Genomic DNA, 11,435 nt, shown 5'->3' with positions numbered 1-11,435 from the left:
ATAATAATAATAATAATACATTGTGTAACCGATTGCAGGTTTGTTCAGTGATGTGTTGCAGCTGTCAGTGGCAGAAACATTAACTGACACACACTTCCTTTGGAAAGTTGTCCACATGGGGCTTGTATCACAAAAGGAGACAGTGGGTTGGCCGGCTACCTTTGGACCTAACTCAAATAGCTGATATTTTAAGTATATTATAAGTGTATACATACTGGGACGAAGTGGGCATGGGACGATACGAAATTTTAAAATGGCACTAAATGGAGATAAATATAGGACTGTATGCTGGAGAGCTAGACAGCTTTTTCAAGTCAAGTCATGAGGATATTCACCATTGTTATGGTATTGGAAATCAATTTATTGTGTCGTGTCTTCAGTGTTTTTTATCGCGATATACAATAATGTATATCATCTCGGAACAACTCTAGTTTACTGTAAAACAAGGCTTTCTTTTTAGAGAGATTGTGGTTTACCATGCTAACAGGCTAATAAATGGAGCCTCACTGTAGTTCAGGCTGCCTCAGGTAGGTACAGAAGTTTCATAGTTACATGATCTTTGCCCCCTCCAGTCATGTCCACAACCTCTCTCACAAGAGGTGATCCATATTGACATTTACCTTTCATTCAGTCTGCATCAACAGTCCAGAAAATCCCAAATTTGAGCATATTCTATTGACACATCCTGGTTAAAAAAACAAAATTCCTTCAGGGTGAACCCTAACCACTAACGCATACTGAACACAACATTTATGGCACAGTGTCGGAGTGGGCCTGTCATGTTTTGGTGGATTTGTTTTGGTCATTTATTTCTATGAAAGGATTATGAGTGTTATTGTATGATCCTCAGTGGATTTATGTCCGCCTCATTGCATTACTTACTTAAAGGCCACTGTTTATTCACCTTTGTGAATCATCAGGAGAGTCATGATGAACAGCTGCTGTAGTATCAGGAGGATACAAAGACAGTAGGAAACAGGAAAACACACTTCTTTGTATTTCAGTCAGTGCAGTTTTCTTTTATCCCTTTTCAACCATTGTCTTGTAACATACAGATAAAGTGACTGAGCTGTCTGAACAGTTTAAAGATTATATCTACAATCACTATGACTTCCACAGATTTGGCCACATTCACATACGTTCTTGTTCCCTTAGGGGTTAGGGTTAGGGTTAGCTGCTATGGCTTTAGCTTCAATTGCTAACATGAATTCATCTTAGAGAATTTTTAATATGACTGTTGGAGAGCCTGTGAAGTAGAGTGGGTAAAGGAGAAAAAGCAAAGAATAATGAAAGTAATCCCTCCTCTTTCTCTCCAGTAACAGGACTATGGACCTGAGCCTGCGAGATGCTCTGGGTGGGGGTGGAGGAGGGGTCCCTGGGGGGGCACCTGCCGAGGCCCTGCTGAAGAGAGACTTTGTGGCCACGCTGGAGAAAGAGAGCTACGATGACAAGGTTGGAGAGACGGTCTCCAAGAGCGACTACCGACCCTTGCTGGATGGAAAGGACGCCAAGAGCGGTGAGTCGCCGCGAGCGTTCGTGCAAAGACGTAAAGAGGGAGTGATGCTGTCCCCTAATGTGATGTTGATCCCTGTAGGGAAGTTCTCTTTCCTGGAGGAGGTTAGTGTTGAGTTGGCTGGTAGGCATTTAGTAAAATCAGCCGTTTGGATAATTTGGATAATCACTGGGCTTGAATTGAAGTTGTTGAGGTGAAATTAGGGTGGGAAACCGGCTGAAACTGACATTTTCCCTGCAGTGTGTGTGTTCACTGCACTCTTGACGGACCATAGCAGTGGTTTTGCATGTTTAAGGCAAATAAGCACTCTTAGCTTACACCTTCCATTAGTGCCAGTCATTCCCCAAAGCATGCAGCCATTTTTTAGCTTAATGTTTTGCTAAATTGTTTAAAATTTAGTCAGACACCCACATGATAATTGTAATTTTGCTTTAATCTTTATGCCGGCAAATCAAATGGTCACAACTGTAGATAGATAACTGCATCGCTGCCTCGCTCTGACTCCTCCAACAGCACTTCAGAAATGTCCCATTCAGGGGAACTACAGCACTCTGTTCTGGACTTTTGGTTTTCCAGCTAGTATTCAGGTCCTTTAGCCCTAAACAGCCAATGATAGCACACATCTGAGTTCGATCTAGAGGAGTAGTGCATTTCCAGACCATTCAATATGACGTTCGTGTCTGATTATTCCTTAGTTTTCAAACATCACATAGTGTGAATGTAATGCTATCTGACAGCTGAATGGGGAAGCAGACCTTCACTTCAGAACATGAATGCACCACCAGGACAGATTCACAGATCAGTCCACCATTAAAACTCTAAAATAGGTCCAGTGTGTAACATTTAGGAGGATCTATTGGCAGAAATGGAATATAATATTCATAGGTTATGTCTTCCGAGTGGCGTCCAGAGGTCTCTTTTTCATCGCTATGATGCCACTCCATAGAGTCCTAACACATCACCGACTGAGTTTTATGTTCAAGGTAACCTTTAACAAACAAAGCCCATGAAGAGATATTGGTGTTGTGTGCCGTAGGCTAAAATTCAAACACCATTGGGCTCCTGGCAGGTTGACAACACATTTGAAAATTAAGACGAGTACTTGCATAATTGGGATATGCCAGTAGATTGTAGTTGTAAGCCATACAGAATCTTACTACAGCTGTGCAAGAACCATGGTCCTTTTTACTGGATACTTGCAATGGCCAATCAGTCGAGCCATGATCCTGATGACTGGTGTTTTTATGAATAGTTCCCTACTGTCCATATGAAAAATATAACAACTGTCTCCCTGGTTGACAGTTGAGCTAACAAACGTAAAAAAGCACAACATTCAGAAACAAAGGTCAACGTTTGAAGACACACAACATTAAGTAAGGCAAACGATCCACGCAGCGATGAGCCCGCAAGGAGGACCGGAGAAAATTAAACCACGTAAGAGAAGTTTCAACATTGTTGTTTTTGTAAGTATATATATTCAGTTTTAGGGTAAAGAAAGCAGAAAAATCAATCTGCGTGATCCACCAGTTTATAATAACATGCATTGATAATTATATTGACATGGGGAGTTACATCAAAAAGAAGTGCCAAAACTATATTAAAACTCCCTGGGGTAAAGTCCATCCAAAAACCTACAGTGCTCTACATGCTCTACAATAGGAAATATTATCAGGGCCTTTTAAATGATTCAGTACTGGGTTGGTAAACATTTCGTCCTGCAGCCTTTCATGAGAAATATACTAGAATTAATCAATACAAATGGCACATTTAGGGTAATTGTTTGTATCACAGAAAACGAAATTGGTTGAAAAATCCACTTTAATGGGATTACTCAGCTGATTTAAATAATTGCATTCTCTTATAAAGTTGGTGGACTTGCAAGAGACTATTTTTTTTATGGTCAAAATGTAGAAGCAGGAGCCTAGAAACGGATCAAGCTCCAAATAAAAATCGATCATTACACGTATAATAGATGGAACGTGATACATCTTTCATGCTCATCATGGTGCATCTTGTGTGTTATGGGACGCTCCCCTGCACTGATTTAAATAAAAAACCAAATCTACATATTTAAACACTACATCCAAGTTTTCTAACTGCAGACTTGTGTCAAGTGTTAATTTATTTAGACTTGGGGAAGTTCATACCAGAGCCACCAGAAGACATTATACCACAGTTTTCAGTCATATCCCTTGTGATGAATACAACTGCCCTTTTATGTGTAAATCCGTTCCTTGAAAGGAGGCAGATCAAATTCCATTTTTTAGGCCTTAGACACCTAGATTTTTTAAACCTCCGTTCCTCACCAGTGATAGCCTGCAGAGACATACGGGCAGAGCTCTGTGTAGACATGCCTTACCTAACACGAATGAAGTGCACAAATTGGATGGATGTCAGAACAGAGAAGGAATGGTAGTAGCTGGCAGATTAAGAGAGAAGTATATATAGATAAGAGCAAACTGGAAAGGTTTGAGGAGGAGGAGGATGAAGAGGAGTCGTCAGGCTGCAGAGTTAAATAGAGGCAGACACAAAAGCCCTGTAGACACACAGAACACAGGGGTTGTTATATAGAGCGAGCAGGGGGTATTGTTCAAACTTCAGGGAGGGGGGGTCATTTGTGCGAACAAAGGGACTGCAGTACGTTTCTAATTCTATTAATCGACAATGTCTTCCATGTAGTCCCTCAAAATGTGGTCTGTACCACCATGAGTAAAGCCCTTTTAACATCAGTATGTTCATGATACATCCAACTACAGGGCACAACTGAATGAAATGATAATGCTTTAAAGCTCAAAAAATGTTCATTCACACACAGCCTACTGCTGAGCTAACTTGGTTAGCTCAGGAAAGTGATATGAAGGCCTCAACGCACACCAAACCCCCATTATTGGCGTGCGGATGTCGTCGACAGTCAGGCGAGGTCGGTGGCTCGAATCAGTTCGGTGTGTCCCGTGCCGTCGTCCAGTCCGGCCGGCGGCCTTACAAATTTTGGCCGATTCGACATGTAGAGATCGGCCACTGGCCGTTCGGCCTCAATGACCGATCTGATTGGTGGAGTGCTAGCCCCTTGACTAAGCGAATCAGTGAGTGCATGAGAAACGGAAGTGACCGATGTAACAACGCCCAGTATCTTGTTATTATTCAGCCATCGTAATTTTCTGTTCAGCGAGTAATGACAATAACGATACCTATCTTTGACTCTATCACACTCTCCTGATGAAAACAATGACTGGCGACAAGCGTGCTCCTGTGTTTACTAGGTCTAGAGTGATCTGTCATTATCCCGTTTTCATTTTTTTGGGCGACAACACAGATTAGCGCCGCCCTGCTGTTATGGGACGCTAATTACGCCTCGCGCAATGCGCAGAACGTACGCTCCAAAGTTGGCGTCGGTTTGGTGTGTTCGGAGTGCATTTTTTTGACCCGACTCGAGAGAATGGGAGCCGACATGATCAGTCCGACTTGCTTTTCTGCCGACGGTCGGACCGTCGGGTTGGTGTGCGGAGGCCTTGAAGCTATCTGTTTATCTAGAGAGACTCTCCACATTGTAGGTCAAAAAACACTTTTCTACAAATCCATCTTTAGCCAAAAAGCATACAACGAATAACTACAAATACAAGTTTCATTTTGTAGTTTGACCAACTGGTCCAATGAACAGTAGTTAGCCGCAGCTAGCTAACTGTGCCGTAGACATTTGCCTTTACAGCTGCTGAAATCGACCATCACCTATACACATAAAACTTCCAGCTTGATTATATGTGTAGATTAAAATACATTTTAAAATACATTAGAGGGTCTTTCAAATCATGATTTTAATATAAAGAAGTAAAATGAATAAGCTCCAATGCCAGTTTTTCACTGAAGATCTTTATGTTAAAACTAATTATAATGCAGTGATGATTTATTGATTTAAAATGAATTAAGCACTGCTTTAATAAGGCTTTCCCGCTGCTTGTTACAGATGCTTGATGTGCTAATAATTAATGTTGTTTTCAACAGTGTAGGGTACAGCGCACTGAAACATGTTTATTGATGTAGGGCTTTTGGTTAAATTCTAATGGTCAGCCATCCAATAGCTATCCTGGACTTCTTTGTGTTAGTATCTCTGCACAAAATACAGATAAAAATACAAAATACAGACACTACAAGCTCTGCAGATTTTCCTCTGTGTTTGAGGGCCATCAGGGATCCTCCTAGGACTGTGTGTGTGTGTGTGTGAGTGCGCTTTGAAGATTAAGTGTAATTGCTTCGACACTTTGGCCAACCCTGTCTAGACTTAAATTAGCTGTAGGACTGTCTTTCTCTGTCTTTGTCTCTCAGGCTTGTTCTCTTTATTTTTCTGCCTTTTTCTTGTCCCGTTATCCTCACACATCCATTCTATACGGTTGTCTTTTTCCCTACTGCCATTTTGCTTCCTCTTTCTTTGAGTCCACTCGTCTTTCTGTCATTGTTATGCTGTGTCAGCCTGGAGACAATGCTGCATTAGCATCATTACCATCACCACACACGCACACAAAATTAGCGCCCAGCCAGTGGCACAGTCTGGTCCAATGAGTTGAATGTTAACCTGTCTAGTTGTCAGTGTTTGACACGCAACAGTTCAGAGCTGTAGGGAACCAGAGTTTGGCAACAACCCACGGCACATGTAGATGGACATGTTGGTTAAATTCTTAATTCTTCTTAGTGATACAGAGCTTCACTTCCAGAAAGTTTGGGGACTCATAAGAGACAGAATAAAAAAAGAAATCAAGCAAGCAGAGGCTAAGTATCCTGACTTTTAGTCCCTGGCATGAGTCAGGATCCAAAAAACGCTGGATCCTTTATTTCCCGTGATGCAAAATCATGGCCTGACAGGTTTATTTTTCAGGTATTATCCAACTATTTTTACAGGCTGAGTAATATTACGACTAGTAAACTGACTTAGTGAATCTGGTGGCTTTTAACTCAAGGCTCACTTACCTTAAAGCTTTGGACTGCATGTCATGGTCTTCATTAGCACATGGCCTCGGCTCAGTTGTCATGGAGAGACACTATATTCTTATGTTTATTTTCTAAAATATTACACTATAGGATTTATTTATACATATTAAAATATTATAATATTACCAATTGTTCTGTCAGTATAACTTTTATTAGACCTAATACGTTTTGCTTTGTTATATTATCTTCTCATATGTTGAAAAGGGGCAGTTTGATTTGTGTAGTAGCTGGTACTACATTAGACAAACTTGAATTTTTTTTTTCTAGAATACCAACATCAGGAATGCTAAAAAAAAACAATTTACTTCCCTCACAGTTGACTGAATGGTTAAAAGTAGAGGCCTAAACAGTTGAGTCTATTCATTATTACCGAATGCCCACCATTTTCATCTTCTATACACATTAAAGCGAGATCACTCAACTTTTGAAAGAAGAAATAATTCATTCTTCTTACAGAAACTTAGAAGCAATAAAACATACTCAGGGGGTTTTGCTGTTACAAACGTACCTGGTCTGGTATGAGCAGTAGCTTCTGGTGGCTAATGTTAGGTAATATTAGCAAACTTGATGTAAATATTGCTGTGTAACTCACATTGCTGAGTCAATTCAATGAATTTATGACTTTTACACATGGGCTACTATTACATTAGTTTAGCATTTTAGCTAAATGCTAACTTACATTGCATAGAACTTTGTGATCTAACTGCATATGAATATGGTGTTTGAGGCCCTCCATCTCACATTAGAGTTGCGTGTGTGTTTTTTTTAATCCTTTATGATAAAACGTCAGCCTGTCGTATCATCTCACATAGTCTTTGACATGCCCATGCACAGCTGGTGTGATAATGATGACCAAAAGCAGGCACACGTCCTCCGGTTGTGTGCGTGCATGACTATTTACACAACTGGTGACTATATAGGCCTGTAGGCTATATTCTGTATGTTCCATATGGGCGTTCCTGTATAATACTGAGGAGGAGACAGTGTGCTGACAGCAGATGTCTTACCACAGGGTTTCTCAAATGTTTCTACATCACAGATCCTCAATCTAATTGCACGACAGACTCACGTGATAAGATTTTGACCCTGGGAACAATATGGGACCCCCCAAGGATCAATTCTGGGCCCACTTCCCTTTTCTTTTTTTTCTGTGCACATGGCTTTATTTATTGCTAAATAAATACATTTGTGCTAAACTTAATAATAATACAATGGACATAGATTTTTTTTCTTATTGTGTAACAAAACAATCTAACTTCAAAGGTCCATTTACCAGATTTTCAGGGCCTTCAACTGCACAGTTTTCTTTAATGAATGTAGCCTGCTCAGGAGTCATCATGTGATGACAAGTATATTTTTGGGAGAAATGATGATTGATGTCCTTGATCTTTCTCCTCCAGTCTAGTGACTCTCAGTTGATTACCTTTTCACCCCTTCATGTTGGATGCGGTTTTAGTCTGGTGTTGACAGCTGTTTCCGGTGTTTATTCTCTTGTTCAGAGTCCTTGCCATTTCACCAATGTACGTGGTCCCCACAACTTCAGCTTTGTCTTTAGGGTGCACCAGCAGACATCTTATGGTGGTGCATTTGTGGAAAGTGCTGAGTCCCTGTGACTTGTAGACTCTGTCTAGATGTTCTGACAACCCAGGCACATAACAGAGTCCCACTGGGATGCTTTGGGTGGTTCCTGTTGAGTTAGCAGTGTCTGTTCTGGCCTTAAAGTCTTAAAGTAATGTCACTTGGGTCAGCGTCAGCTGGGTCTGAAGATACATGTTTGAAAAATGATAGGAATCTAAGAGTGTGGATTTAGAAAGAAGGATTCTCATCATTCTTTCCGGTTGGCCTTGAGCGTAGACACATGGACTTTGAATGGCATTTCATTTATAGCCTCATGAGCCCAAAAGTGGGTGGTCTCTTAGCAGTTCAGACTCAAGATGTATTTTCTATTGCCAGCAATATATATCAGTTATCTTTTTTGAAGGAAATACCTCCTTAAAAAGGAGGTTGAGAAAATGGTTGCCAGGTGGCCGATCAATGTCACTTGCAATTGTATGCCTGACTGCCAAAACTCACTGGCAATAGCAAAAGCATTATTTTTTTCTGTCTCGGTCTTCACTCTCATTTGGAGTCGGTCTTAACTTGAACTTGAACCTCTTTGTATTCAGTCTTGACTCTGTCTCGACTAGTCCTGGTCTTAGACTCGACAAGGGTGTTCTTGACTACAACACTGGGACCATGGATCGCAAAAATTTGGAGTCAACTATTTCACTGCGAAGAAGCAGAATTTTGGGAGCCATATTTCTTATTATATATGAGTAGAGTTTTACTTTTCCTGCAGAATTTGTTCATGGTACCATCCAGTTGGAGAACCAATTCAAAGAAGGGACAACAGAGAGCTTTGATGATGGATAGCTCATTTCAGATAAAAATGCACAGAGTTGGAACAGCTGGCTTATGTAACTCTAAGTTCACATCAGATAAAATCCTGCTCAGCCTTCAAGTTGGCAAACTCAAGGATGTAACCACAGCCTACAGTCAAACTTATATAAATAATACATGTTTGTGTTAAATACAGTAAAGACTTTGATATCTGTTGGCCTTGAAAGTACAACAGTAATGATTAATTAATAACATGTTATTAATGTAGGTGAAAAATATTGTATATTAATATAAAATATTTCTGACATAGTAGCTTGCCAGACTGACATTTTGGCATATTCAGTTTGACGGTCAGGGTACATGTCAGAATCACTAGCAATCATGGAGATCTATAGTCTGAGACAAGGGAGGATCTCCCCATCTCTCCCCTCTTTAACAGCTGTATCTCTGCTTTTCTTTCACATCTGTCCTTGAGTCTTTTCGTCTGTCTCTTCTTCTTGTGTTTGTTGTCTTATACTCACCCCTCCTCTCTCCCTCTGCCTCTTTATTTCTTCTTTTCACCCCTCTCTTGTCTTGCACCTTGTTTATCTATGTCTGTTGAGTTCTGTAGTGGCGTGCCTTTCCTTTCATTTCAGTGTTAATAATGTGGAAGCTGTGAAGTCATTTGAGGCCTTAGCTTTGATGAAAGGCTGTGATAAAGTTGACTCCTGCTATGTGAGCTGTACGGGAAACCAAAAGCTCATCTGTCCTCAATGTCAGTAAGGGCAAACCTTTAGCTTGGCTCCATTTTTCTTCCTCGAGCTCATTTTGCGCAGCACTTTCGGTAATGCCCTTGAAAAAAAATCAAGCAGTATCTTTTTCTGTGTGGGTTTAAACTAGTTAAGTAGAATTTCAACATAAGACATAAGGGTCTGTCAGTCCTAGAGGTGAACCATAAAGCATACTAATAGCAATAAAACCGGACTGGGTTTTTTTGTAGGCTAGAAAAATGAAGAGGAATGCAATCAGATTTGTTCTCTGGTCTAAATAAAGGTTTAAATGAAATTTGGATTGTATCTGGATAAAAGCCAAGTGTACTGTAAATGGAACCTCAGTTACAGTAGTGTCTTGGTCACACTATAGGACTTTCAGATTGCTGAACTGTTACACAACTTTCTGTCTTGTATTCGGGAGTCCTGAAGTCGTTGTGGTTTACACACTGCGTGACTGATCACCCGGTCACTCACATACATCTTTCACAGGGAGTAATCCCAGAGACTGCTCTCCAAACTACGTTTCATCAGGAGTCATTAAATCCATTAATAACAATAGTTATAAACAATACATCATAAAAACACGCACACAAAGGGCAACCATTTACTGCAGCCATTATAAACTGTGTACAATAAGCTGATAATCAATACACATATTATTCAATTATTAAGCAAATCAATACCTAACAGCAGTCAACGTCAGATCACCTTATCATACTTTAGCAGATACCTAGTGTTTCTAAAAATATACATATTAGCAGTTTGAATTCAACTAAAAGCGCCCTGTGCCAAACTCCCTTTAAGAAATATCACACATTAACAATTCCTGTCTGTAAAACACATAACTGTAGAAACACAAGATAAAGGTGTCACATGTTGACAGTCTCCTGGTCAAGTCAGCACTGAGAGATAAGATTCCACCATCCCTGGTATATAAACATGTGGCTTGTTACAAGTTGGTGTTTAGCTAAAATTTAAAAGGAGGGCATTTAGTACAGGTATTTAAATGTGCTTCTTGCACAAGACCTTAAATGTTTGCAAAGTGCTGTGCATGATATGTGCTCTCTTTAATAGTCGTGTTTATTTGAAATAAGATATTTAGTCACTTAGAGCACAGATTAGCTGCAGGGGTGATAGAATTGTTGCTGTATGAATGACTCATTACTTGGCTGAGCACGGAGATTTAGGATTTGGACTGTGGTTGAGCTTAGAGTCAGACAAAAAGGGAGCCAAGAACTCTTCTTCTTATCAAGGATGTTGTAAAGTTATTTTCCTTGATTCTAGTGCAGCAACCTGTTTTATTTATCCTGTTTCAAGATACAGTCTGGACAGATATTTAAGTTTTTATTTTTTTATTTTAATGAAAGATTAATTCACGCAACTTTAACGTGCACGGTGTGAACGTGAATACATTTTGTTTACATTCACTGCAGAAATGATAAAAATGTGTGAATTTTATGTGTGAATATCGTAAAAAAGTTCTGTCACAAAAGCCCGACTGTTTTACTACAAACTGTTGTTCAAAATGTGGTTGTATTAACACTCTTTCACTTAAAAAAAACTGTTCACGCTTCACCAGTTTTAAATTTCCACTGACCCTCCACCGTGGATTTAAGGTGGTCCAGGTTTAAATGAAGCGAGAGTGAATTATAGTTGACTGTGGGTTTATGTAGCAGCACAATAAAGGTAAAGTTCCACTGCAGTCTGCTAGTGTTTCAACTAAGCTGGGAAGGAGCTGTGTTTGCTGAGGCATGATAACACATCCCTGCAGTGTGTGTACTTTCACTGTACTTATGTGTGATAGAGGTGCA

General features: G+C 40.1%; 1 protein-coding gene across 1 annotated transcript in view; it reads left to right on the top strand.

Moving 5' to 3' along the window:
• map4l (microtubule associated protein 4 like) overlaps positions 1-11,435 on the top strand; it is a 107,719-nt gene that overhangs the window by 19,510 nt on the left and 76,774 nt on the right. The window contains exon 2 of the mRNA XM_035670612.1: positions 1,317-1,516. Within this exon, the coding sequence (XP_035526505.1) occupies positions 1,327-1,516 (190 nt within the window). The 5' untranslated portion in view covers positions 1,317-1,326. The remainder of the gene's footprint in view (positions 1-1,316; positions 1,517-11,435) is intronic.

The sequence above is a fragment of the Morone saxatilis genome, unplaced genomic scaffold, assembly GCF_004916995.1.
Source record: "Morone saxatilis isolate NCDOM2014 unplaced genomic scaffold, NCSU_SB_2.0 Contig23, whole genome shotgun sequence".
Lineage (NCBI taxonomy): Eukaryota > Metazoa > Chordata > Actinopteri > Moronidae > Morone > Morone saxatilis.
Note: the sequence above shows the minus strand (reverse complement) of the source record. Positions and strands in the feature narration are given on the sequence as shown.